Source organism: Carettochelys insculpta, chromosome 1 (assembly GCF_033958435.1).
Source record: "Carettochelys insculpta isolate YL-2023 chromosome 1, ASM3395843v1, whole genome shotgun sequence".
Classification (NCBI taxonomy): Eukaryota; Metazoa; Chordata; order Testudines; family Carettochelyidae; genus Carettochelys; species Carettochelys insculpta.
Window position 1 is genome coordinate 350,231,356 of NC_134137.1, and position 25,686 is coordinate 350,257,041.

The 25,686-nt window shown below is 44.1% G+C and overlaps 1 protein-coding gene across 2 annotated transcripts in view; it reads right to left on the minus strand.

Moving 5' to 3' along the window:
• CPNE8 (copine 8) overlaps positions 1–25,686 on the minus strand; it is a 201,278-nt gene that overhangs the window by 7,556 nt on the left and 168,036 nt on the right. The window contains exons 16-19 of one of the 2 annotated variants that reach the window (XM_075016147.1): positions 24,680–24,807; positions 11,275–11,377; positions 8,330–8,387; positions 6,254–6,327 (exon numbers count right to left, since the gene is read on the minus strand). In XM_075016147.1, the coding sequence (XP_074872248.1) occupies positions 6,254–6,327; positions 8,330–8,387; positions 11,275–11,377; positions 24,680–24,807 (363 nt within the window). The remainder of the gene's footprint in view (positions 1–6,253; positions 6,328–8,329; positions 8,388–11,274; positions 11,378–24,679; positions 24,808–25,686) is intronic. The other variant, XM_075016154.1, reaches the window with a different exon arrangement.

A 25,686-nucleotide genomic window follows, 5' to 3' on the forward strand; every position in this document is an offset into this window, starting at 1 on the left:
GCAAACCAATCTCCATCGTCCAATGCCCTAAGTATAGAGGCGACTGTGATCATCCGAAAGTGTTGCTTGCGCAAGTACCGGTTGAGGCCTCGAAGATCTAGGATGGGCCTACAGCCTCCTGTCTTTTTCTCTGTGAGGAAGTATCTTGAGTAGAATCCTTTCCCTCGGAGTTGCTCCGGCACTCTTTCCACTGCCCCTATCAGCATAAGATGGCCTACCTCCTGCTTGAGTCTCGCTTTGTGGGAGGTGTCCTTTAGGTGGGGTCTGGGTGGAGGTCATGGCGATGGGAGCAACTGGAAGGGAATCGCGTAACCCGTTGCTATGATCTCCAGTACCCATTTGTCTGTGGTGATCTTTTGCCACTGTTCATAGACTGGTCGGAGGCGATGGTGGAATAGTAGCTTCGGATGACATTGCACGATGGTAGTGATAGTGCAGCCCTCGATCTGTGTGTCAAACTTGTGGCCTTTGGCCCTGCCCCGAGGACACACGGCTCTGTTGAGAACGTCGCCTGGGAGTTCTGTACTGTTGGTGCTGTTGATGTCGCCCTTGCTTGTAGCCCCTGTGGTACTGGGGATGCTGTGGTTGATACTGGTATTGTCTTTGTTGGGGTTAATACTTTTTCTTTCTGTATGGAGGGGTGTAAATCCCCAAGGTCCTGAGAGTAGTTCTTGAGTCTTTACTGGAATGAAGGACCGAGTTGGTTGATTCAGCAAACAGCTTCTGCGTGTCAAAGGGGAGATCAACGATCTTCGCCTGCAGATCCCTCGGGATACCCGATGTCTGGAGCCAGGACTCCCTGAGCATGACCACTGCCGTAGCTGTTGAGCGTGCTGCCGTATCCGCTACGTCTAGGGCGATCTGAACTCCTGTCCTTGAGGCTACGTAGCCTTCCTGCACGATGGCCTTGAGCACCGGCTTCTTGTCCTCTGGAAGCGAGTCCTTGAGGGAAGTCAGCCTGGAGTAGTTGTCGAAATTATGGTTCACTAGAGCGCTGCGTAATTCGCCATTCTCAACAGTAGGGTAGAGGAGGAGTACACCTTTCTGCCGAACAACTCTAGTTTCTTGGCATCTTTGTCCGTTCCCCCTGTCTTGTACTGAGAAGTTTTCGACCTCTGTTGAGACGATTCCACCACCAGAGAATTTGGTTGCGGGTGGCTGAACAGGAACTCCATGCCCTTCGCTGGGACGAAGTACTTCTTATCCGCTCTCTTGTTTATAGGCGGAGTGGACGCAGGGGTCTGCCATATTGTAGTGGCGGACTCCATGATTGCTTCATCAAGCGGAATAGCTATTTTGGAAGAGGCCGGAGGTCTCAGGCTTTTAAGGAGCTTATGGTGTTTCTCCTGCACCTCTGCTGTTTGGATGCCTTGCGTGAAGGCCACCCTTTTAAACAGCTCTTGGAACTGTTTGAGATCGTCCAGAGGATGGACGTCCCCTGGGGCCGTGGCCTCGTCAGGGGAAGATAGCAAGGAACCGCAAGGGTAAGCCTCTCTGGACCCCTCTGGGTCCTGTTGACGGTGATACATCCTCTCGCTAGATACCTGCGAGGGAAAATCTTGGGGTTCCAGAATCAACTCCCCCTGAGATATCTGCGTTTCCATCCCCGTCCGCGATTGCCCTCGGGGATATTGAACCGTCTGGGGGGATCTGTCCCTGGGAGTCTGCCTATGGTGTCTATGCCCCACGTGATAGGGGCGACCATGGCAACACGGGCACTGTTCCAGAGATGGAGACCTGGACCACTCTGGAGGCGCATACCCCCTGCGCCCGGGGGAGCGAGATCGTCTGGGTGATTGAGATAATGGAGAGACTGATTTGTGGCAGTACTTCAGGGGTTCAAAGGCCAGGAAGGGCAATGGTGGTCCGAGCCATGGTGATGCTGGCTGTAGGAACGGGGATGGGGGCTCAGCGTATACTGGAGGTGACCCCTGCTGCCTCGTTGGAGTCCGCAGCATAAGTGGAGGGCTTAGAGCGAGTAGCCCTGCAGCCCTGTCTGGAGAAGGGCTGCGGTGCCGGGTTTTCTGTGCTGCCTTTCCCCTCCCCTGTGGGGCTGGCTCCGCCCCTTTCCGCGTCGGGGATCTCGGCCCCGCTGTCTGCGCCGCACTCGGCATGCTCTGCTGCGGTGCAGCGCGGGTGGTCTCCCCCGGTGCCTGCAGGCCGCGTGCCTGCGAGCTCTGCACCGCCGGTTCCCCTGGGGTCGGTGCCGCTAACTGAGGTGCCGCCGGTTCCGGCGCTTGCCTGGCCACGGTCCTGCCCGCGGTGCGGGGCGGCTGTTTGATTATTGGAGGCTCAGCCTCTGCCACGTGCGTCTCCGCGCTGCCACCGCTCAGCTGTGACTGCGGCTGGGGGCTATGCGCTCCACCCGTCCCGCTTGCTGTGGCTGCCGGCAGGCATCGGGTTGGTGAAAGCTTCCTCCGTTTTTGCGCTGATGGGGTTAGGGAAGCAGCTTTCCTTTTATGGGCCCCTGCGGGTCCCTCCTGCTGAGGCCGCTCCGGTGCGTCTGGCTGGAGGGCCTTGTCAAAGAGCAGCATTTTCAGCCGCATCTCTCTGTCCTTCCTTGCTCTGGCTGCGAGCTTTGCGCAGAAGGAGCATTTCTGGGTGACATGAGATTCCCCGAGGCACCTAATGCACTGACTGTGCCCATCGGAGGCTGGCATCGCTTCGCGACATGACTCACACTTTTTGAATCCTGAAGAGGACACTGTGGTGAGTCTTTGAGTTGTTAATAGGGTACTTAGCACCTTCTCTGTGCCTGTTCCCCTCTCGGACTCAGCCTGCCGCGGCACAAGGCCTAATGGCCTTACTTCCCCGGGCCTCTGCTGCTCTGCTTGCTACTAAGGCTGTAAAACTTTACTTTTTACTCTCTCTTCTTTCTTTTTTTTTTGAAAACAATAATAAGCTAACTTAAGCTAAAAGACTGAAAAAGAAACTCTAAACACTTTAAAAACATTAAATACGCTAACTCTGGCCGTAGCCTGAGCGGATTCCGTCTGCAGCCGATGGCGGTTAAAGAGGAACTGGCGGGGACTGGATCGCGCATGTGGCCGGGAGCGCGCAAGGGAGCAGTGCGCGCTGGCGCATGCGCGGTCCGGCAGAAACTGCTGGAAAGATCCGATCTGCGGCGCCAGGGCGAGCCCGACATCTATCGTGGAGCACCCACGGGGACACTCGAGGAAAAAGAGATATTTCTCTTCTCCAATCACTTTCCAAATGTGTATCATTTCTCCACCCCCAATTTTATAACCATCCTTTTGCCAAAATTGAATTTAAAATCCAGAGTGGACCCCAGCGCATCTCAATGTCATGGTTGCATTGTGGTTCAAGTTTGGCAGGCTTGGCTTACCCAGCAGATGTTTCTCCACATGTTGCAGAAAGCAAACCCTTACATTTCTGAAGCTACAGCTACTTCTAAAACAATGGACACCCCCCCATTACCATACTTTATCAACAACCATGAGCTCAGTGCCCATTGGTGTCCGCTGCTTCCCTCACTATTTCCTTCCATTTTTCCCTGTTGAGCGTGGAGTGGCTTAGCTTGTGTAGACTAGCTCCACACCAGTCTACTATATCATCTACCCATTCTCTGTGCTGTTTGCCTCTCCTGTTCAAACAATACGTTATGCCAAATATCAGGGTCTTGACTTTTCACTCATTGGTCATTCTGCAGATATGCCCAAATAGCTGTAACTTCCGTTGTATTTGAAGATATATTGGATATGCCCTATCCCCTCAGAGACGTCAAGAGATACTCCCTCTGTCAGTACCCACTGAGGCAATCTGAGCACCATCTGTTGCTTTGCATCACTGCACAAAGGCATAAACCAGGGGTGGACAATAATTGTTGATGGGAGCCCACTTTAAGAATTTGGTAAGTAGTCAAGGACCTCATTCTTCCATGATATTAATGGAGATGTGGGGTCTGGGATGGAGGCTGGCTCGGGGTAGGGGATTGAGGTACACAGTCCAGGAGGGAGTTGTGACCAGGGGCATGTGTGCAGAAGTAGGTGTAGAGGGTTTGGATTGAAAGCTGGGGCAGAGGATTTTGGTGTAGAGTCTGAGAAGGGGCTGCGACCTAGGGCAGGAGTGTTGGGTTCTGACCCAGGGCAGGGAGTTGGGGGTGTGATGCCAGGAGCAGGCTCCTGGCCAGCAGCCCAGTGGGACCCTTAGGCAAGCTTTGTGCTTGCTTTATCCCCATGTGCGTCTCTGCACATCCGTTCGAAAGGGCCTTCTGCAAGCTGCCTGGGCATTACAACACTTCACCTTGGGGTCTTGGAGTAGATCCTCCTTGCCCCACAGGTCCAGGAGAGTCTGCACCTTTTGCTCAGTCCAGGAGGGACCTGCCACTCAGTGCCCTGGGCTGGCTCCTGGGACCCCTCTGGATGATTCCTTGATGGCCCATGGAGTCTTAGGCTCTCTCCTGGTGTGCCATATAGAATGCTGGCTGGAAAGGAGTGGGTGCAAGGGTGTTTGTACAGCAGCTTGTACAAACTGAGAAATTTGTCCCTAGAGTGGCTGACCTTTGAGACAAAATTAGTGATCTGGGGATCATCTTTGCCAGCAAGTCTAAATCCAGATCCAAACCTCCAAAGATCCAGTGGTTCTGCATCCTGTTTTGAAAACATGTTGGTTGGGAAACCTGATATCTTTTTTCTAAACTTTTCTAAGTGCTTTACTACTCTTCCCCTTCTGTCAACTATAAAAAACACATCTCTTATATAGGCAAGCCAGATTCTGCCTGGAAAAAGGGATGTTTAGTTAACACGGCAGGATAATGAGGGAAACAAAATGTAGGAAATGACACCCACAGCCACTTGCGGGGCATTTTTTTTCCCATGCTGCACCAGTGAAAATAGCCAGAATGAGACAGGGCTCAGGGAACTGTGGGATAGCTTCCCACAATACACTGCTGCAACAGGTGATTTGGCATCTTGTGTGTGGTAGCAATAAGTCAATTTTGTGGGGAACGTGTGGGAAGGTGAGGATGCTCACAATCGAATTCATAAAACCCAGCATTAATAAATCGATTTTAATAAAGTCGATTTTAAGCTCGTACGGTAGATGAAGCCTCAGTTGTTGGGCATTAAAAACACCAAAGCTGTGGCTGGCAGCACAGCTGTCAGGCTCCCCACAGGGGCTTCTGGACATGTATAGGCTGAGGCACATAGATTCAATCTCAGAATCTGCTGAGGCGTTTGCTTCCTCTGGCCATGGGGACTTGATACAGCCAGTACCAGGGAGACTGGCTCCAAGTCTGGAGATTGAGGTACTGGCCATCTCATTGCTGGCTTCCCTCTACCTGGGATCTACAGAAAGTAGCTGCAACTGCAGAAGTCCCTGATATGGAAGAGTACACTGGGGCTGGAGCCAGGACTATGGGAGTATGCACTTCCAATCCCAGCACTGAGAAGGAGATTCCTGAATAGCAGGGCCAGTGCTGATAGCTTAAGCAACTTTCTGGCTGCTGCATCCGTGCTTAGGTGCTGCCCTTGGAGTCAGCACTCAGCAAGGGATGGAGGTATTACATGGAGATGATGAGACACACCTCTGTGGAGCGACCAAAAATAAGTGCCCCCAGATACGGCACCCAAGCCACGCTGAGCCATGGGTAGGTGACTCCATGCACTGCCCCCATCCCTCCCTGAATGCAGACTGGGTGGAGGCAGTGTGCAGAGCTGCTTGGCTGCACTGCCAGCTAGGACCTGGAGCTGCTTATGAGAAGCTGCCCGAGGTGAAGGCCCATTGATCTGGCACCCTGAGTTTCCTCCCCACCCAAACTCCCTTTAAGAGACTGTGCCCCAAACTCCCTTGTACATCCCCAAACTGTAAAACTTTGCCATGTCATGGAACATAACCCTATTTCTTATTTACTCTCCAGTTTACACAGTGAGTTTTCATTTAACACGTTCTTCTAGGAAGGTACATATCTATCACATTATATAAGTGCTTACAGTGCTAAATTGTGAGTCTAGAGCAGATAAAAAGTCATTGTTATTTCTAAGGTATCATATAGTTAACTCAGTCCTCCCTGTCTTGATTTCACCTGTTGGTAGTAACTGAAATATTAATAAGAATTACGGTACAAGGTGGCACATATCTGCTTTGAACATGTTCTTCAATGCAAAACACTTTATCAGCTAATATCTGACGCATTCTGAAATTTCATGTATCGATATTCCTAATATGGATAAATACTTCAATTCAAAGTGTTAACTTTTATTAAGTCGTACTAGTAATAATTTCTCTCTCTCACCTGTACAATATCCCTTTCTGCATATTTTCCTCTCGAGGAGATTCTGACTACATCACCATCCAATTCCTCCATAGCTTTAAAAAAATTAAAAAAGGTAGTTTATCCACATGCTGTTTCAGTCATCCAACAAAACTACGTTATCAAAAATATATTTTAGATCCTTCTGAAACCAGAGCAACAAGTTTTTCTGTTAATTTAAGGCTCCTCTTAAAATCCTTTACACAAAACGTATGAGGTACAACAGTTAATATCCACCCTCCTATCATTTGCAAAACAGTCTGTTTCTTGTATTTATAGTTTTATTTGCTTCTCTAGTACAAAATAAACCCTGGCATGGAAAGACAGGAAAATTTTTGACTGATTCCTCTCACATTCATGTTTTCCTTTTTGATTTTTTTTAAATCAATTTCACAGCTGAACTATCTGGTTCAGGAGAGTTGGCACCTCTTGATCCTCCACAGCTTCTGCCTCTGCAGTGATGAGGCTGCATAGGGAACCAGCACTGGTAAGGATGGGCCCTGGGTGTAAGCCAACTTCTAACTGAATGGCTGAGGACAAAACTTCTCCTATGGGCCAGTTATTCCATTACTGGCCACTTTAGGGTCTTGTGGACCTTTTACTAATGCATCCAGTATCAGTTACAGTTTAAGATAGAATATGGCACTAACTGGACCACTGGACTGATTCAGTAAGGCCATTACTTTGATCCTTTGAGAGACAATTATACGTACATAAACTTCAAATTCTAACCTCTATTAGTGATGCACACTTGCTAACCTTCACATACAAGTATGGCTTCTTTTTGTTTGAAGATATATTGAAGCATATCTACCTTACCCAAATATAGCAGGCATGGAAGGACAATTTGTTTTAATCAATAAATATTGGAAAATGTCAATTTCACCATACCAAAATAAAAACTGATTCTACCAATGATAATCAAAATTTAGAAATAGGCCAAATAATACAAAGTTTGCTTGAGAACTTATTAATATTTGATTTAAGAATAATTACTTTCTATATTTTGATATCTAATATTTAGGACTCTAACAAATTCACAGACATGCAGAAGGCATCCATAGACTGTGAATTCTGGTGTCCTTCCATGAAATCCGGCCTTCGGTGCATTTTTAGCCTATACTATACAGATTTCATGGGTGGGAGAGACCAGCACTTCTCTAATTGGGGGTCCTGACCCAAACGGAAGTCGGGGGGTATCGCAAGGTTATTTTAGGAGAGTCACGGTATTGCCGCTCTTAGTTCTGCACTGCTCCAGTGCTGGGCAACTATAGAGTGGTAGTCGTGATGTTGGCCGTGTGACCAACTCTGAAGGCAGCGCTTTGCCAGCTGCAGGGCAAAAATCAGGGCAGTTATACCATACCTATGTTGCTCTGACTTCTGTATTGCGGCTATCAGCACTGGGCACCCAGACAGTGGCTGCTGCTAACTCAGGTCTCAGCGCTGCAGAAAACACTGAAGAAGTAAGGGTGGAAATACCACACCATACCATCCTTCCTTCTGTGCTGCTACTGGCAGTAATTTTGGAGCTTTTTTGTTCACACTGTGTTATTCTCCCAACATTGTTGCTATATAATGCCAGTCCCAAATCAAGAGGTAGTACATAACCACAGTTATTATACGAAGATTAAATTAACGTAGAGAATATCTTATATTTACTCAGCGTTCTCTCATATCTTTGGTTACCCCAGTTAGAAGCATCAGGCACATAGTCAATACTACCAGCCATCTGAAATGGCATAAATAACTAAATATCTGTCCAGCGAAATTTCTTGAGCATACCCACTTCTCTGCTCTTCTCTTTTTAAATAGCTGCTTCTGAAGCACTACAAATGAAAGAATCAAAACATGGTTCTGTGTACTGAGTGGATGTCCTCAGGGCCAATATAAGCACGTTGAGCTATTAGTCCACTCAGCTGGAAATTTTACCACTGTTCATAGATTGTAACATAATATGCAGTTCTTCAAAAAGCACATAATTTATTTGAAGAGTCATATATTATTGAAATATAAGAAATAAGCATTTTAGGAAAAGCATATTGATAAAAGAACACTTACCATCAAATTCTGCTGGTCCAACTCCTACTATAATTATTGACATTGGAAGCTTTGAAGCCTTCAAAACAGGAAGAAAACAGATTTAATAAACAGTATAATCTGCAAATATGCTGGATTTAAAATAATTTAATTAAAACAAGGACAGGTTCTTATGTTTTGAGGAGGAAAGGAATGATTAGCCAAGAAAAATACACGTAAGTCGTTAGCTTTAAGTTGCATAAATAATCTTGGATGAAAAGAGTATGATAGCTGATCATTTTTGTTCTGAGTTATTCCCCCAAAGTGTGTTTCTTATGATTCAGATAAAAATTTGATTAAATGCAACAAAAAAACTCTAAGGCACATGAGGAGTGCACAGCTAAAATTCCTACAGCAGTTTATTAATCAATGCAAATCAGTTGCAAAAGTGCAAGGACCAAGCCTACTGGAAATACAGCTGCTCCTTGACAACTCCTTGCTTACAATAACAGTTCAAGACCTATCACTTGGCCAGTTTTTAATCCACTAAATGTGTGCCTGGCAAATTTTATATCATTCTAGTTTTTATTCAAAATACTAAGTCAAATTCCTTAGTAAAGTCTATTACATCAAGACTATTAATTTTAATCAATCAAACCAGTATTCACATAAAAAAAATCAAGCTAGTTTTACAGACCTGTTTTTCCATAAACCTCTGTTGTTTTTCACTGATTACAATTCCCTCCCTCAATACTTTGAGTTCCATATTTGCCTCTAGATTATCTGACCCTGGATCAATATCAGGCTGACAGGCTTATAATTATGCAGGACATCCAGTTGTGCAAACTTTTTAAAAAAGAGAAAACCATTTTCTTCCATTCTAGCGTGCTGGTATTTCTCCAGTATGCCAAGACTTATTGAAAAATTACTCTGATCCAAGTAACTTCTCAGACAGCTCCTTTAAAACTCTAGGATGCAAATCATAGACTTCTAGGGCTGTAAGGTACCTCAGGAAGTCATCTAGTCCAGCCCTCATTATCTGGACCAGCTAATTTAAAAGGTGTGTGATTTTAGTAGTTGCTGCTGAACATCTCCCAGATACTGGCAGAAGAGAAAGAGTTCATCATCACCATATGATGAGCCAATATCATCTGGTTTTTTCCAAAACACAGAACAGAAATACTTATTGAACACTTCGGCCATTTCTCTGCATTATTATTGATAATTCTGCCATTTCCATCTTGAGGATTAATATCACTGGTCAGGATTTTTTTTTATTCCTGATAAATTAAAAAAAAAAAAAATCTCCTTATTTTCCTTAACTCAGATGGCCACAGAGCTCCTTGTTTTCCTAAGCTTTCCATATAATTTTTTCCCATCTCTTAACTTCTCAATTCTATTCATTGCTATCAACTTCCCACCTCTTCCAGTTGCTATATATGTATTTTTTTAATAACTTCTTTTACTTTCCCTCTAAACCAGGGAATATTTTTAAACCAGAAAGATCATCTTCCTCACTTGGAAAGAAGTTGTGGTTTCTTTTTTGGCATCTAGGAAGGATAAATACCCAATCATTATTCACATATTTCTGATTAAATTTTCCACACAGCTGATTGGCTCCTGATTGCTTTCAGTTTTGTGAATGTTGCCCTATTAAAACACCAAGTATACATATTGCTGGTCTCGACTTTATATTCAGCCTGTACATTATGAATGTGATCAAGTCATGATCACTTGTACATATACTACTAACATTTTTAGTTCTGTGATCTGTTACTCTTTATCTATTAAGACACTGATAGAAGGAAGTTTGCAGCTGATACCAAGATGGGAGGGGGGTTGCAACTGCCTTGAAAGAAAGGGTTATAATTTAAAAAGATCTGGACAAACTGGAAAAATGGTCTGAGATAAACACTATGAAATTCAACAAGGACAGTTTCAAAGTACTTCTCTTCAGGAGCAACAATCAGTTTCACAGATGCACAATGTGAAATGACTGTCTAGGAAGGAGCACTGCATAAAGGGATCTAAAGGTTACAGTCAACCACAAGCTAAACATGAATGGTAGCAGAACGGTAGCCATGTTAGTCTGTATTTTAACAAAACAAAACAGTAGTCATGCAGTACTTTAAAGACTAACAAAATGATTTATTAGGTGATGAGCTTTTGTGGGACAGACCCCCTTCTTCAGAAGCTACATAAGCTAAATATGAGTAAACAATGTGATACTATTGCAAGCCTCCTGGGATGTGTTAACAAGAGAGTTGAAAGCCTCCCATAGTGTAGTTTCTCCTCCCTCTCCCTTTGGAAAGCAACAACATTCCCCATATCTCAGCAAGGGGAATTTCACCTGTGTTGATGTATATTTTGGCTACACATCATGTGGGAGCTGAGTTTCTATAGCTTGCCATCTCTGTCTGCCATTTCAGGGAAGGGAGAGGAAAAGAGGGTCCTTCAAATCCTTCTCAGAAAGCCAAAATAATTTTTAAGTTTAGAAGTTTGAGGGAAAAACTTCAAAATCAATGAGGAAGCTGAATTTAGTTAAAACTCTTAAAAAATCCTGTGGAAGTTCTGCTACGAAAAGAGATATGGAATACCTGTCACTCACAGAAAAATAATTCTGGATAGGAGTTTTTCCTGGGGGCTCACCTGGAGCGCATATTAATAGCAAAATTCTTGTCTTGCTTCACTGCATACTAATGCCACAAAGAACATGGAGCAGGGGAACATCCTATGCCAAAGACCATCTGACATAAAGAGGACTGAGAAGTAATTTGTAGATTGCACAATAATTGTATAGTATCAGCTAGACCACAAGTTTCCTCAGAGCACTGATTTGATAAAGCTGGTTAAGATTTCTTAGCGTCATTTGGCTTTTATCCCTGGCAATTTTTGTAATTTGGAAAGAACAGTTTACTGTTCAAATATTCAGACCAGGGAGTATACTGCTTACAATATACAGAAATCCAAGTTCAAATAGAACTTACATTTACTATAGATTCCTTTGTTTGAGCCATATCTGAAATAACCCCATCCGTAATAATGAGAAGAACAAAATACTGGGAGCCATCTTTTACTGAGGAAGCATACCTGAAAGAAAAAGAAAAAATTAAAACTGTATAAAACCTACATACATACAAATATATGTCAAGCTACACTTTTTATAATTCAACTGCTCAAAAGAATAATGCTGAGGGTCTATGCTAGGCCCCTGAAAAGAAAAAAATAGTTCAAATAATCAACTCTGCCTTTAACTGAGTATGTGATCAAGTAACTGTGTTATGTAGGATAACAACTTTTACAGATACCTACAGAAGCAAATGAACAAAATACTTTGTAGCCGCAGATCCAATACAGTGTGAGAGGTAGAATGGACAATACAGTATCTGGCAGTGCCTTAGAAGCATTTTAGCTATTAGTAGGGCCCTACCAAATTCACAATCTATTTTGGTCAATTTCATGGACATAGGATTTTAAAAATGGTAGATCTCATGATTTCAAGTTGTGTAAATCTGAAATTTTATGATGTAGGGGTCCTGACTCAAAAAAGGAGTTGCTGGGGGGGAAGCGGGGGGTTGCACGGTTATTGTAGGGGGATTGTGGTACAACTTCCTTTACTTCTGCACTGCTGCTAGTGGCAATACTGACTTTACAGCTGGAGAGCAGAAGCTCTTGGCTTGGAGCCCAGCTCTGATGGCAGCAGCAGCACAAAAACTGTGGTGTGGTATTGTCACTTTTACTTCTGCACTGCTGCCTGCAGAGCTAGCCCACACTTTGGCTGCCCAGACCTGAAGGCAGCACAGAAATAAAGGTGGCAATACCCCAACCTTCCTAAATTAGCACTGTGACTCACTCTAAACCTCCCTTTTTAATTTGGGCCCACAATTTGAGAAATGCTGGCCTCCCTGAGGAAATCTGGATAGGGTAAAAGTACACAAAAGACCATTCACGGGGAGATCAGATTTCACAGTCTGTGATGCATTTTTCCTGGCTGTGAATTTTGTAGAGTCCTAGCTATTAAGAAGTTATTAGAACCAAAGACAAGATTGTTGTGGTGTAATGGGGAAAAGTTATTGTTGGAAGAATTATTGTGGAATGGCTGCATGGTAGTGCATTTAAAATAATAAAAATTCAGCACACTATATGAAGATACATGGAGGTTGTTAAACAACCAGAATGTCTGTAGCTCATGCAACAATTTGCTATGTTCTTCATCAGCACTTGTAACACCTGAAACTAGCCATCCCCTAAATGAGCTCTGCAGACTGTAGGATCCATCTCTGAGGAGTATGAAAAAGCTTCACTAGTACAACATATTAAAATTACCACATTTTCTTGGGTAGCAGAACTAGCAACAGTGACTAGTTTAACAGCATGATGCAATATGATGCAATTTAAATATGGAGTATCATCACTAGCAAGCACCGATTGTTCCAGACTGTAGATGGTCACTATTTTACAAGTTAATAAAGCACTGCATAATATAGTTTACACAAAGAGACTCATATTGTTTTATTCTACTTTTTAGTCACACATTAATTAGGGATACAGGGAAGCAATTATTTGTTCAGGAATCTGTTTAGCTAAAGTACCTGGTCCAGATCACCTGCTCTAGATCAACACACACAGGGACCCTTCCTCATACTTAGAAATTAGACCTCAGTCACCCAAATGGAGACTATCTCCAGAGAACATAGTGCACTCTCCAGGCTGTATTGCCTCTTTGGGCAAGACACTGGTAGTGTGGTGAGCAAGCTACCAGAAGCAGCGATACAGCTGAATTAGAGTCAATATGTAGTTACAGAAGAGCACATAGCTGCCTGGGTTTCTGCACAGTTTAAGGTTCTGTCATACGCAAACATTATTTGGACTAGTGTAAGATGTATTAACAATCTACACTGAAAAACTGGAAGGCAAACTTCCAAGCACCAGCCCAATTCAAAATAGTTCTCTGTGATACAGGTTTGCAGTTGCATTTTAAACAAGTATGGAAAAAAGCTCTAAGCTATGTAATTGTAGATTTATTCTTGGGCTTCATGACCACATAGTTAATGAAACTAAACTTTAAGATAAGTCCATAGTTTATTAGGACACAGATCAATCAAAGTAGCACACTGTGCAGTGCAGGTGTAACTAAAATATTTGTTACGACAACATGGGAGGAATGAAGACTATTTTTAAAAAAGAAGCACTTTTGGAGTAATCAATCACGTTAAACCACCACCCAACAGCAGAAATTTAAGATGTATAGGCACTTGGTGATATTTGCAATACGCAGTGTGTTAACTGTTAATAACTGAATGGGTAGCTTGGGAGCTGTGGTCCTAGCTCACTTCTGCTTGTTAGTCACCTTGCATTCTGTGCTTGATTAAGGAGCTGGCTGAGAGAATCTGGAATTCTCTGGTTAACTGGTGACACTGTTTCCATACATTATGGCTTAATCTGAAAACTCTATTTTATTTGGTGTACTGTACAATATGGACCCAAGTCCTTTAAATCTTGCCTGATTAGTCTAATTGATTTAAGCCAGAATCAGGCTCTTCTTGAACACAACAGCTTTTTCCTGAACACTGACAAAAAGTAGATCACTAAATTAAAACCTACCTGCCAGTGAAAATATGCAGTAAGAAACTGTACACTAGTACAGTGGTTCCCAACCTTTTCAGTAACAAGGCACACTTCAGTGAGACAAACAATTCCATGGCACACCCACTTTTTCTGGCTGAATCAACTGCTCATAAATGTCACATTGACTTATATTTACTATTGTTATGGTCTCCCTAGAGAGGTTTTCAACACAGCAGTGCGTACAACAAGCCAATTTTTATTCAGTAATTGAACCAATAAATAACAAATTCAGTGGATCACAGCAAAAAACAAAATAGAGTAAACAGCAATTTCCCAGGTTAGTGGGAAACTTGGGCCTGCCGGTGTGCACAGCGCCTTTTGACACAGGGTTATAAAATAAAGGAGGAATAAGAGCTGGGAGGAATATCCTACACAGAGGTGCTGTAGTACTAAAGGAAGAGGCAGTGCCAGGATGAGGGCAAAGGGCAAGGTGCCCTCCAAGCCTGTCCTTAGATGACTTAGCTTAGAGTAAGAGATTGTCAGCAGTGGGGCAGGGGAGAGAATAGAAGGATGAACCAATCAGAATCCAAAAGGTGGGGTGAAGAGAGAGGGGAAAAAGGCAAGCAAATAAGAGCTTGAAATGATAGGAGTAACAGCCAGTGCAGGGTTGGTCAGTTTCCCTACAGCAGCCTGCAAAATCTCTGGAGGGGAAATAGACCAACACCCGGCAAGCTGGGACCCAGGCAGCCTTGCTGCTTGAGCCTCCAGCTGGCTTGGGGTCATCAATTCCTCCCATAGCTCTGCAAAGAACTAAGGAGAGGGGAAACTGATCAACCCTGCATCAGCTGGGGGCTCAAGCAGCAAGGTGCCTAATTCTCAGATGGTGCGGGATTGGTCAATTTCCCCTCACAGAGGCTTTGCAAAGCAGACTGGAGAGGGAAATTGAGGACAAATGCCAGCTCAGACTCAGGCAGCTTTGCTGATTGAGACCCCAGCTGGTGTGTGGTCATCTAAGCATGCTGAAATTTCTCAATCTTCCCCGCACCTGTTGCCTCTGCAAATACCTGGGTGTGGGAGGGGAAACTGATGAAATTTCCAGAGCACACTGACAGGTCTCATGGCAGAACAGTTGAAAACCATTGCTCTAGTACATAGACTTATCTGCTTTTGCCTAATAAAGATTAAATTTAGGTTCAGAAGTGATGCAAAATAAAGAACAAGTCCAAAAGAAATTGAATTTTAAAATGTTATTTATTTTGAGATTCACAGCTGAAATGTAAAGAAAATTAATATTCAGTCTTTTCTAATTCCAGATCAGGAGTAGTTAGTAGTACTTTCATCCTGTTGTACGAAAGGTAGTTTTTGAAAACCTAAAATAGACAAATATACTCTCTTAATTTTGGTTTATTATGAATTTTTATATTATATAATGTGCACTGTAGAAATAAAAGTTATATTAATGTTTGCATTGGAGAATGCTCAAGAAATCTAGAAAGACAAAAAGTACTTTCAGCAAAAATGCCTAAACTCATTGCTTAATGAATACTGTTTTTTAAAATATTACATCTTCTAGATCCCATCTATTCTTCTGCAATTTTTATTTTGTTAGGATCTGTCACACATATTTAATAACTTCAAAAGCAATAATTCCCTCATCTTTTTGTACCCTTACCCACCAGCAGATCTGCATCTGAAGGATCCCTGGTAGGGATGACGAGGCTGTTGTAAGGAAGAAGCCTCAATACTGATGTAAAATTAATATTAACAACATTATAATAATATATTCTTCTAATGTTATGCCATTACAAACCTTAATGTACTTGTACTGAATTTTAAAGAGAAGCCTACAATTAAGTTACACCAGGATGACTGGACAACATAATATATGCTTGTATTTTTGATTGCTTATGAAATATCAGGCTAATTTAAAGAAACTCCAACAGATTTTTTTTTTTAAATTCAGGGATAAGCCAAGCAAGAGAGAAGATAATACCTTGATGCTTGAGCCCCCAGCCATAAAACTTTACTTATTACTTCAAAGTGTTTATGCTTATTTCAAAAGACCTCAATCCCTCCACAAGACCCCACTGCCATCAATACAGATGAAATGAAAGATGGGTTGGCTGTCACGAAGAAAGGGAAGGAGGCTGGTAAAGACAGTACCTTCCCAGAATTTCTTCAGTTAGTCCCCAGTACTTTCAATGGCTGGCTCAAATGCTTTTGTTGTGACCACGTTTTGGTCTATGTGGTCCAGCACTAATTGAAGAGCATCAGCATCAGGGTTACAGACATTAGCAATGGTGCTTATCTACTCCCAAAATTGAATACTATTCACTGGCATGGACTAGAAGTAGCCCATAATTGACTTGTTAGCATCCAACTAAGCACTACAATTTGATCTCAGCAGGTTGGCTGCCAGTGCTTTTGCATATTGCTACCTCACTGTGATGCTGTGATTCGCTGTGATTCACTGTGATGCTGCAAACCTTTAGGAATTTTCAGAGGGTCATGGAAAATGAACCCTCCTATTCACCAGGACTTTATCATCGTCGTCCCTCACCACCACTTAAAGTCATGTAAGTCCCTTTGGGCCCTTACATTTAATCTTCAACAATTCAACTTCAACCTCAATGAAGTTTGAAAAGCCAAACGGAATTCACAAGAGGTCACAAATAAACACCTTACAAAGCACCTGACGCAGAAACTTCCTGGTTTTGATCTTCCATGAAGCTTACAGGCAGACCTAAGCTGTACCTGCACAAATCATGACAGACACGCATATCTGCTGCACAAACAGAAAATTCAGATCTCTCCAGTGTTCAGCTGTGGTCACCTAGAACAGACCATGGAACATGTAGCAATTCAATACCTGCTTCACAAACACGAAGGAGTGCCATAGTGCTTCTGCAGGAAAAGGCAGGCAGGGCACAGCAGGGCCTGGGAGAGGGTGGGGCATGAGCAGAGCATGGGTGCATGGTGGAGAGGCATGTGTGAGGAAGGGGTGGAGCGAAGGCAAAGCAGGGGAGAGGGGGGAAAGGCACGTCTGATCTGGCTTCACCCTCTAAATGCAAAATTATAGTTGTTGCTCTACATTTACATCAGCATGCAAAAAAGCATTTCACTTATATATCTCCTACTTTAATGTTATGCTTTAATTCTGTGTTTGAAAAGATTTACTGTCACTATAATTTGTGCTTTGTAAAAATATTTAATAGACTTTTTAATTGCAAGCTGTAAATGCAATAAACATCAGGTTATAAATCCTAGGGCAATTTTGGTCAAAAGACGAAAAAGCATCTTCTCAAAGAACAAAGTACTTCCCATTGTACAAGACCCACTGGTAAGGTACAGACATGATCGTGGTGGGCAATCTGTGGCTCTGGAGCTGCATGCAGCTTTTTAAGGAGTCAGTTGCGGCTCCAAGCGCTGCCACTGCAGACTTTTCTTGCAGCTCCCTGTCCTGCCGTAGCCAAGCCAACGCCTCAGTCCCCCTGTGCCAGTGAGGTGTAGCTTCCCCAACAGCAGGCACAGGCAAAGGAACAAAGCCCCTGCTGGGCTGGCAGGAAGGGCCCTTCCCCCCAGCATAGAGCTCCTGTTGGAGTCAGCCAGGAGGACCGTATGGCCACCAGCGCTGCCCAGAATGCACAACCTCTGAGGCAACATGGTAATTAGCTGCTTCCTGGCTTAGAGCAGGGCTGTGAGTGCCTCCTGTGCCCCCAGAACAGCCTGGCTGGGAAACCATCAGGTAGCTGCCTCCAGGACAGTGCCCGGGGCTGCTCTTGCTGCATCCCAGAGGCACCAGCACCTCCACTCTGCTGGCGGCTGGTGTGCACAGCCAGCCTAGTCAGGCCCATGCTCTGTCCCAGGACAACTCAGCACTGCCAGTTCCTGAGGGTGCAGCTGCCCTTGCCCAGACCAGCCAGGAGCTCTCCCGTGGTAGGGTTCCCAGCACTAACACCCCCAGGAGGCTGGGAGAGAGCTCACGTGAGGGGAGTTTCTGATCCTCGCACTCCATCTCTAGGGCAAGGGGTAGTAGTTCTGCCAGATGGCCTTCAGGGAAACTGAACTCACCCTGGGGTGAGAGGGGTTAAGCCTGGGGCTGGGTGGATGGATTTGTGGGATGTAGGTAAAGCTTAGGGATGGAAGCAGGTTTTTGGGATGGGGCAGATGTGGGAGCTGAAGTAAGTAAAGCCTGGAGATGGGCGGTGGGTTTGGGGAGTAAAGCCTAGGAATGGGAGGGCGGGGGGACTGTGGAGGGTTGAGGCGAACATTGCTCCTCCCTGCTTAGGAGCCTAGCCCCAGGAGCATCCATTTTCCTTGTCCCCCTTTGCTTTCCAATCCATGGGTAAAGTAATAAAACTTTGTAACTGGTACAAATCATCGCGTGAGCGCTGTTCTGATGAGCACTAAGGATTATGGAGTGCATGCCAGTAGATCCACACAGAGCAGGCACTGCACAACACAACACACTAGTGTACACTCTTCATATTCCTTCAGTGCGTGTCCACACACCATTTGGTGCAATCGTCTTTGTTTATTCCTTAAATACTGAAATTGATAAGCTTATTCTGAAAGGTATATCTGCAAACATTTTGCATCAGAGAACTTTGGTCGTGCCAGGAATCCCAGGACACAAATGAGAAATCCGTCGTCAGTGCTAGAGAGGCCGAATTAATGTTCTTGTTCTTCAGAGAAGACAGCACACTTCTCAGTGAGACAGAGGTGCAGACCACATGGTGTGACTCAGGGGAAGGTGGTGGGGGTCGAAGAGCTGCATCCATGAGGAGTAACTTGCATTTTTGATCCCTTTCTTTTGGTATACAGGCTTTGAACCTTTTAGTGCCCTTCAGGCAAACTGAGTGGAGGTTGCTAATGGGCATGGCATGAACCTTTTAGGCCAAGGTATGCCCTGGTGCCAGAGACATGGGAGACTCCCACTGAGGGGTCCTGCTACTTTATTATTGCTACTAACTAGCAATTAACTATTAATTTTTTTAACTATACAAAGGAAAAAAAACAGACAAAGTCCATGGTGGAGAGTACATGCAAGAGCACGAATGAGCAGAAAAGTTCTGCCAACAGTCACAGTTGGAAAGAAGGAACTGAAAGGGCGATGGCCGTGACAACATGACTCTGGGGCAGTGATTCCCAACCTTCTCAGTAACACCACACGCTTCCATGAGACAAACAATTCCATGGCACGCCCACTTTTTCAGCTGAATTGATTGCTCAAAAACATCACATTAACTTAAATCTACTACGGTTATAGTCTTGCTGGAAAGCTTTTCAACATAGTAGTGCATACAACAAGCTAAACAAGGATCAAATGCATTCATATTTCAAATCCACCACAGAATACACAGTCTTAGACAGTGAACACAGACAGACACATTTTCAAAATCTGCTCCATGCCATGCTAGGGATGTTGAGTAAACAACTAACCACTGAAAATGGGTTCTCCTCCCTGCCAGCCTGTTGGAGCCAAGATATGGCATTTAAATCACATCCCAAAAAGCTCCCGCCCTCCCTTACCTTTGACACTGCAGGAAGTGTCAGCTTGTTCAGGCTGGGAAGCAGCATTTCAGCTGTCTCCCAGCATGAACAGGGTCCTGCGGGGTCAGCATTTCCCCCAGGGTGTGTCAGCAAAGAGCCACAGTGAGGGTAAATTGACAAAATTTCACGGCGCACAGCACAGTCACACCAATATTGGAACAGACATGAGCAAGCACTTAAAGATCTTAAATACTGGTAAAGTATAATATCTACTATGATATGAAGATACTTACCCTGCACAATTACTAGAGCTAAAGTTCTTGTATGAACTCCTTATATTACTGACTGGCAGCAGATTATCTTGTATGTTACTGACTGGCAGCAGATTATCTTGTATGTTACTGACTGGCAGCAGATTATCTTGTATATTACTGACTACTATATGGCTGATCATGATCTCCCTGCAAACTCAACTTGTTACCTACCTTTTCATAACTGTTGTTTTTCAAGGTATGTTGCTCATCTCCATTCCACTCTAGACAGGTGCACACCAATGTGCACTGTTGGAGATTTTTGCCTTAGCAGGATGTGTAAGGATGGCTGAACTGCCCTCTTCAATGCAGTGCTCAAGTGCTGCCAACCCTATGCTCTTTCAGTTCCTTCTTGCTGGTAATTATGATGAAGGGAGAAATGAGAATTGGTCATGAAAAGATACGTAACCTTTTCTCCTTCTTCCAGTTCTTGCTCATGACGATTCCATTATTCACAACCAGTATCCTTGGAGGTGGACTCAGACCTCACATTCTAGCAGCTTGCAGTACTGTTCTACTCATGCTGGGCCTCCTGGGTAAGTGAATGATGGGACGAACACATGGATGGATGACCACGCAGCCGTCCCACAGATGTCATGAATAGGCACCTGGGCTAGAAAATCTGCTCATGAGAATGTAGCAGCAGCAAATACAGGCAGCGATCCAAGAAGAAATTGTTTGAGTGAACACCTGATGACCTTTCTTTCTGCCAGCTACTGTGGCTAACAATTGTACTCATTTGGTCCTTTCAATGTAGGAGGCTGATGCAAATCCTAATATCTAGGGAATGCAATGTATGCAGCTTTTTTTTTTTTAAAAAAAGGCAAGTAGATAGCCTGGCCCATATGAAATTGAGAGACCTTCTTGGGTGGTAAAGCCAGTTGCAGTCATAGCTGGACCTTGTCTTTGTAGAATGTACAGGATGGGTTCAGAGGCAAAACACCCTAATGTCAGAGATTTGCCATCTGGATGCTATCTTGACTGGGAACATGACCTTCCAGGAAAGAAAATAGAGAAAGCAGGAAGCCAAATGCTCAAAGGAGGACTCCTATGAGCCATGACAGCACAATTTTTAAGTCCCAACGGTGGAATGGGGTCCTTGAAGTGGACAGACACACTCAAAACCTATGAGAACTTTGCAGTCATGGCCTGGTTGAAAACTGAGCTACCTTCAAGCGACAGACAGAAGACACATAGAGTGGCCATGTGGACCCTGACTGAAGAAAAAGATAGGAGTTGGAGCTTGAGATGCAGAAGGTAGTCCAGGATCAACTGCAGTGAGGCCCATTCAGGACAAATACCTTTACCCAGGTTCCAACAACTGAACTGCTTCCAACTGGCCTGGTGGGTCACTTTTGTGGAGGGCTATTTGCTATTCAATAAGATCTGCTGGACAGCAGCTAAGCACTTCTGCTCCTCCTCATGTAACCACACAGCAGCCAAGCCACCAGGTGCAGCACCAACAGATTCAGATGCAGAAGACTTGTGATTTTGGGACAGCAGCTGTAACAGAGAAGCCATTGAGAGGTCCAACAGCTTGCCAAACCAGCGCTGATGTAGCCAAGCTGATGCTATCAGGATCACCTTTGCCCTGGTCTGCTTGATTTTCATGAGGACTCTGAATCAGCACCTCTGGTGGGAAGGCACAGAACAGAGTCTCCAACCATAGGAGCAGAAAAGCTTCCGATAGGTGGTCTCTGTTGATCCCTTGAACTGAGCAGACAACAGTGCATTTCCTGTTCTTCCTGTCCATGAACAGGTCCACTGGGAAGTTCCTCACCTCTGGAAGGTGAAGCTGACTTCTTCTGACTGGCAGAACCACTCGCAGGGAGATGAAAAAGTCCCACTGAGGCAATTTGCCAAAACGTTCCTGGCCCTGGGGAGATGTGTACCTACAAGGTGGATGCTGTGTTGTATGCAGAAGTTCCAGAGTTTGAGGGACTCCTAGCAAAAGGTAGACAATCTGGCTCTGTATTACTTGTTGATACAGAACATAGTTGCTGAATTGTCTCTCAGGACCTGAATCACCCTCTTTTTTTATGCAAAGTAGAAATGCTTGGCAGGCCAGAAGAGCTGCATTGAGCTCCCTGACCTTGATATTTGAAGAGTGATCATGACTTGAACAATTAACATGTGTGCTAAAATTGTCCAGGTCGGCTCCCCATGCCAGGTGCAAGGTCACGAACTGGGATGGAGCCATGAAAGGAATCCTTACTAACACTGACACAGGACTCCGGTATGTGGTCTGGCACCCCCAACTGCACAGTCTACGTTGTGTCTGGTAGGGACACAAACACATCATCCATGCCTGCAGGAGTCTGAAGTGGAGCCACCTTTCCTGACACACGGAATTCCAGGTTGTCATGTGGCCCAGGAGTTGCAGGCATATGTGAGCGTTGGAAAGAGGGTAGACTTGCATGCACAAAGTGAGATCTACCCTGTCTTATAACCAGGCCTCAGAGAGGCAGGCTTGGGCTTGAGCAGAGTCAGGGAACATGCTAATAAATTCTGGAATTAAATACAAAATGGACATTAAGAGCTCCAGGTCAAAACAGGTAGAACAAACCAGGTCAAAATAATGCCAAACCTGATTCTGGGACAGTCCCTTTAGTAACCAGTTGTTGAGGTGTAGCTAAGTTTGCACCCCTCAAGTATGCAGCCACGGGTACTGTGTACTTTGTAAACTCTTGGGACTGATGAGAGAGATGGAAGGGAAGCACTACGAATTGAATCTGGCGGTGGCCCAACACAAAATGGAGGAACTGTCTGTGCCCCAGGAAAATGGAAATATGTATTCTTCAAGTTGAGACCAGCATATCAGTCTCCCAGATCCAGGGAAGGAACAAGAAAAGCTGGAGAAACCATGTGAAATTTTAACTTCTGGAGACACTTTTTGAGGCAATGCAGGTCTAGAATGCGCCTGAGGTTCCCGTTTGGGATTAGAACATAGTGAGAAGAGAACCCTTGCCTCTTGAAGTCTGGAGGCACAGAGAGCCATTTTAATCAACGATCAGTCGTCTAAGCAGCTGCCAACTATTGGAATGGACTATCAAGTATTTTGCTTACTATTAGTAACAGTTTAGTAAATCTTGTAACAATTTAGCTTTGATAAGGGAGGCGAGGTTAACCTGACCTTGTGTGCCAGGAACATGACCATCTGTACTCTTTTTTGGAGTGTATGGATGAAACTCTGTGAGAAATAGGCAGTCTGGAAATACGTATACTTATCACACAAATGATCCAGAAACCACATCCTGTTTTCAGCTTGCCTTGTAACCTTTACATTTGCTCCATTTGATCAGCTACATAATATCTGTGATAAGCATGGTTTTTTTTTTGGTTTTTTTTTCTTCATGTTTTGGGGTATAGAACAGGAACCAAAAGCCTGGGTCAAGGGCATTGCATTGTGGGTATATGAAGATCTTCAGCCACAGATGGACAGCTGGTCATTGGAACTCTATGGCTGAAATCACCTAAAGACCGCTCCAAACATCTGAGGGGTAATTTGCAGTTTAGGGTGCTCTACAACCTATTGTATTTGTAAGTGCTTGAGACTAAACAAGAAGAGAAGTTACTCACTTCATGCTGTAATGATAGTTCTTCAAGATGCGTATCCCCATGGGTGCTCCATGGGCGGTGTTGGGCTTGCCCAGCACCATAGCACTGAGACTTTTGCTGAACAGTATCGAGTGGGGGCTGTGCACGCGCTAACCCAGAATGTGCCATTCACACCACTAGCAACAGCGCATGCAGCTCTTCTCTCCCCTCAGTTGCTTTAGTGGTGCCCTAACTATGTCTGCTGCACTGAGAAGAAGTGGGTGGGACAAGGAGCACTCACCGGGTCACACATCTCAAAGAACCACCATTACAACATGAAGTGAATAACTTCTCTTTCCTCTTCGAGAGCTGTTCCTGTGGGTGCTCCGTGGCAGGCGACTGCAGAGCAGAGCCTCCATAGTTGGATCGTGGGTTTTGCTTTGTTGCACCTACTGTGGACACACTGCCGAACCTACTGCCATATCTCTGTCTGCATTGGACTGCAATGCATGATGACCCATGACTCGTGTGCTGCTGCGCAGGCCAGTTTCCCTTCTTCTGTGAGTAGTGGAGAGTTGGAGCCTGGCTCTCGGCCGCTCACAGGAGACAGGAAACTGATCAGCGCAGTCAGGCTGCTGCCCCTGCCAGGAACAGTTTCCCAGGTCCTGTCATGGGCGGCAGCCTGACTCTTGGCTGCTGCCCCGGACAGGAGCTGGGAAACTGACCAGCACAGCCTGTCTGCCCATCACTCACAGAAGCCAGTGCTGCTGCACTGGTCAGTTTCCCAGCTTCCAAGTAGCGGGCAGCCCAGAGCCAGGCACCAGCTCCCCACCACTCAGAGTTGCATTAACCCGAGGCTCATGTGACTTGAATGTGTATATCTCGGGGTTCAATGGTACTTCAACTTCAGCTACATTATTCATGCAGCTGAAGTTGCAGAAAACTTATGTTGATGGTCCATGGTAGCATACACAAGGCCTGAGCAGGCCTCTGAACACAGCCAGAGACTTCACAATAGCCAAATTAAGGCAGCTTTCCAGGCCCTCTTTGCTTGTGGAGTGGAATAAATGGGCTGGGAGAGGGACCAGGACCTGTCTTTATACACAATAATACAGTACACAATACTGTATACAATACAATACCGACAAGGCCAAATTCCCTCTTCTGTGAAACAACTGCATCTGAAAAAAACCTGATGCTCCCTATGTTTACTGTAGAGAATGTTGTAAAAGAAGTAACTATTGGAATATTTTAATTATTTGACAAAATAATATTATATATAGAAAGACCACATTTTAAGGATTACACATGAAGTCAAAAATTAAGATTTAACTTCCAACTTTAAATCTATTTCCTCACAGTTGAACACTTGATTTCTCAACTTTACATCTTAGTAATGTTTGTCTTTTCAATGGAATAATTATATTGGTAATACCATGTCAATGTATTTGGTTTCTCCAGAGCAACTGTTGGGATTACTTACCTTGCTACATGATTAATTACTGGAGCAAAATTTGTTGGGCCATAAAGCTGTACAGATTTTAAACTTCTATAATATGCTTCCATTACTCCATCAATTCCATTGCAATAGGGATTTTGAGGGTTTCCATTCTGAAGAGAAAGAAATTTGAACAGGATTGTTAATATTTCAGTTATTAATCAAAATAAACAGTATCATAATGTACAGAAAGTTCTAATATGCTAAGTACTGAACATCTTGCATTTGTTTGAGGCATGAAACAAAGACTAATACTGTATGCAGTGTTGTTGCAGCTATTTTGGTATCAGGATATTAGAGAGATGAAGTGGATAAAGTGGATCATTTATTGGACTATATTTTGGAATATATTACTACTTAATTTCTAACTTAAAAATTTAAGGAAAAATAATATATTTGCCAGACCCCAATGTATAGATAGTATATAAGTTAAGGGATGCCATAGCTTCCTGTTGGCATCGGTATTCTGCTTTGTCATAGGGAAGCTGATCCTGAGCATGGCAGCAACTAGCTCATGAAGAAGATACATGGTACCTGTGATTTCACTATGTTGGATTGACATAGGATTGCCTGGAATTCTTATATTTAATACTAAGCTTTTTAGGGCAAGCTTTTTTTCTTTTGTTTTAAACTACATCTCTACAATACTCATTGCACTGAATACCTATGCACAATGGGCTGCCAAATTGGCAAGATCAATTTATATACTGGGTAACAAATAACAATGGATTATCTCAAATCCATTTAATTTTAAGATTCCATACTGAATCTCAGTGTTGGTAGTTACAAAAAACCTTAACTCCTGAAATTATGTCATTCTATGAGCCAGTTGCCTTATATAAAGCTAATATATGAAGGTTTCATTCAAGATGTTAAACCACTCCAACCACCTGCCATTTGCTGAATATTCTGTCATCATCATCACCATCATCATCAACCACAGCCATGGACTCAGCACCCATTGCTGTCTGATGCCTCTCTCACTATTTCCT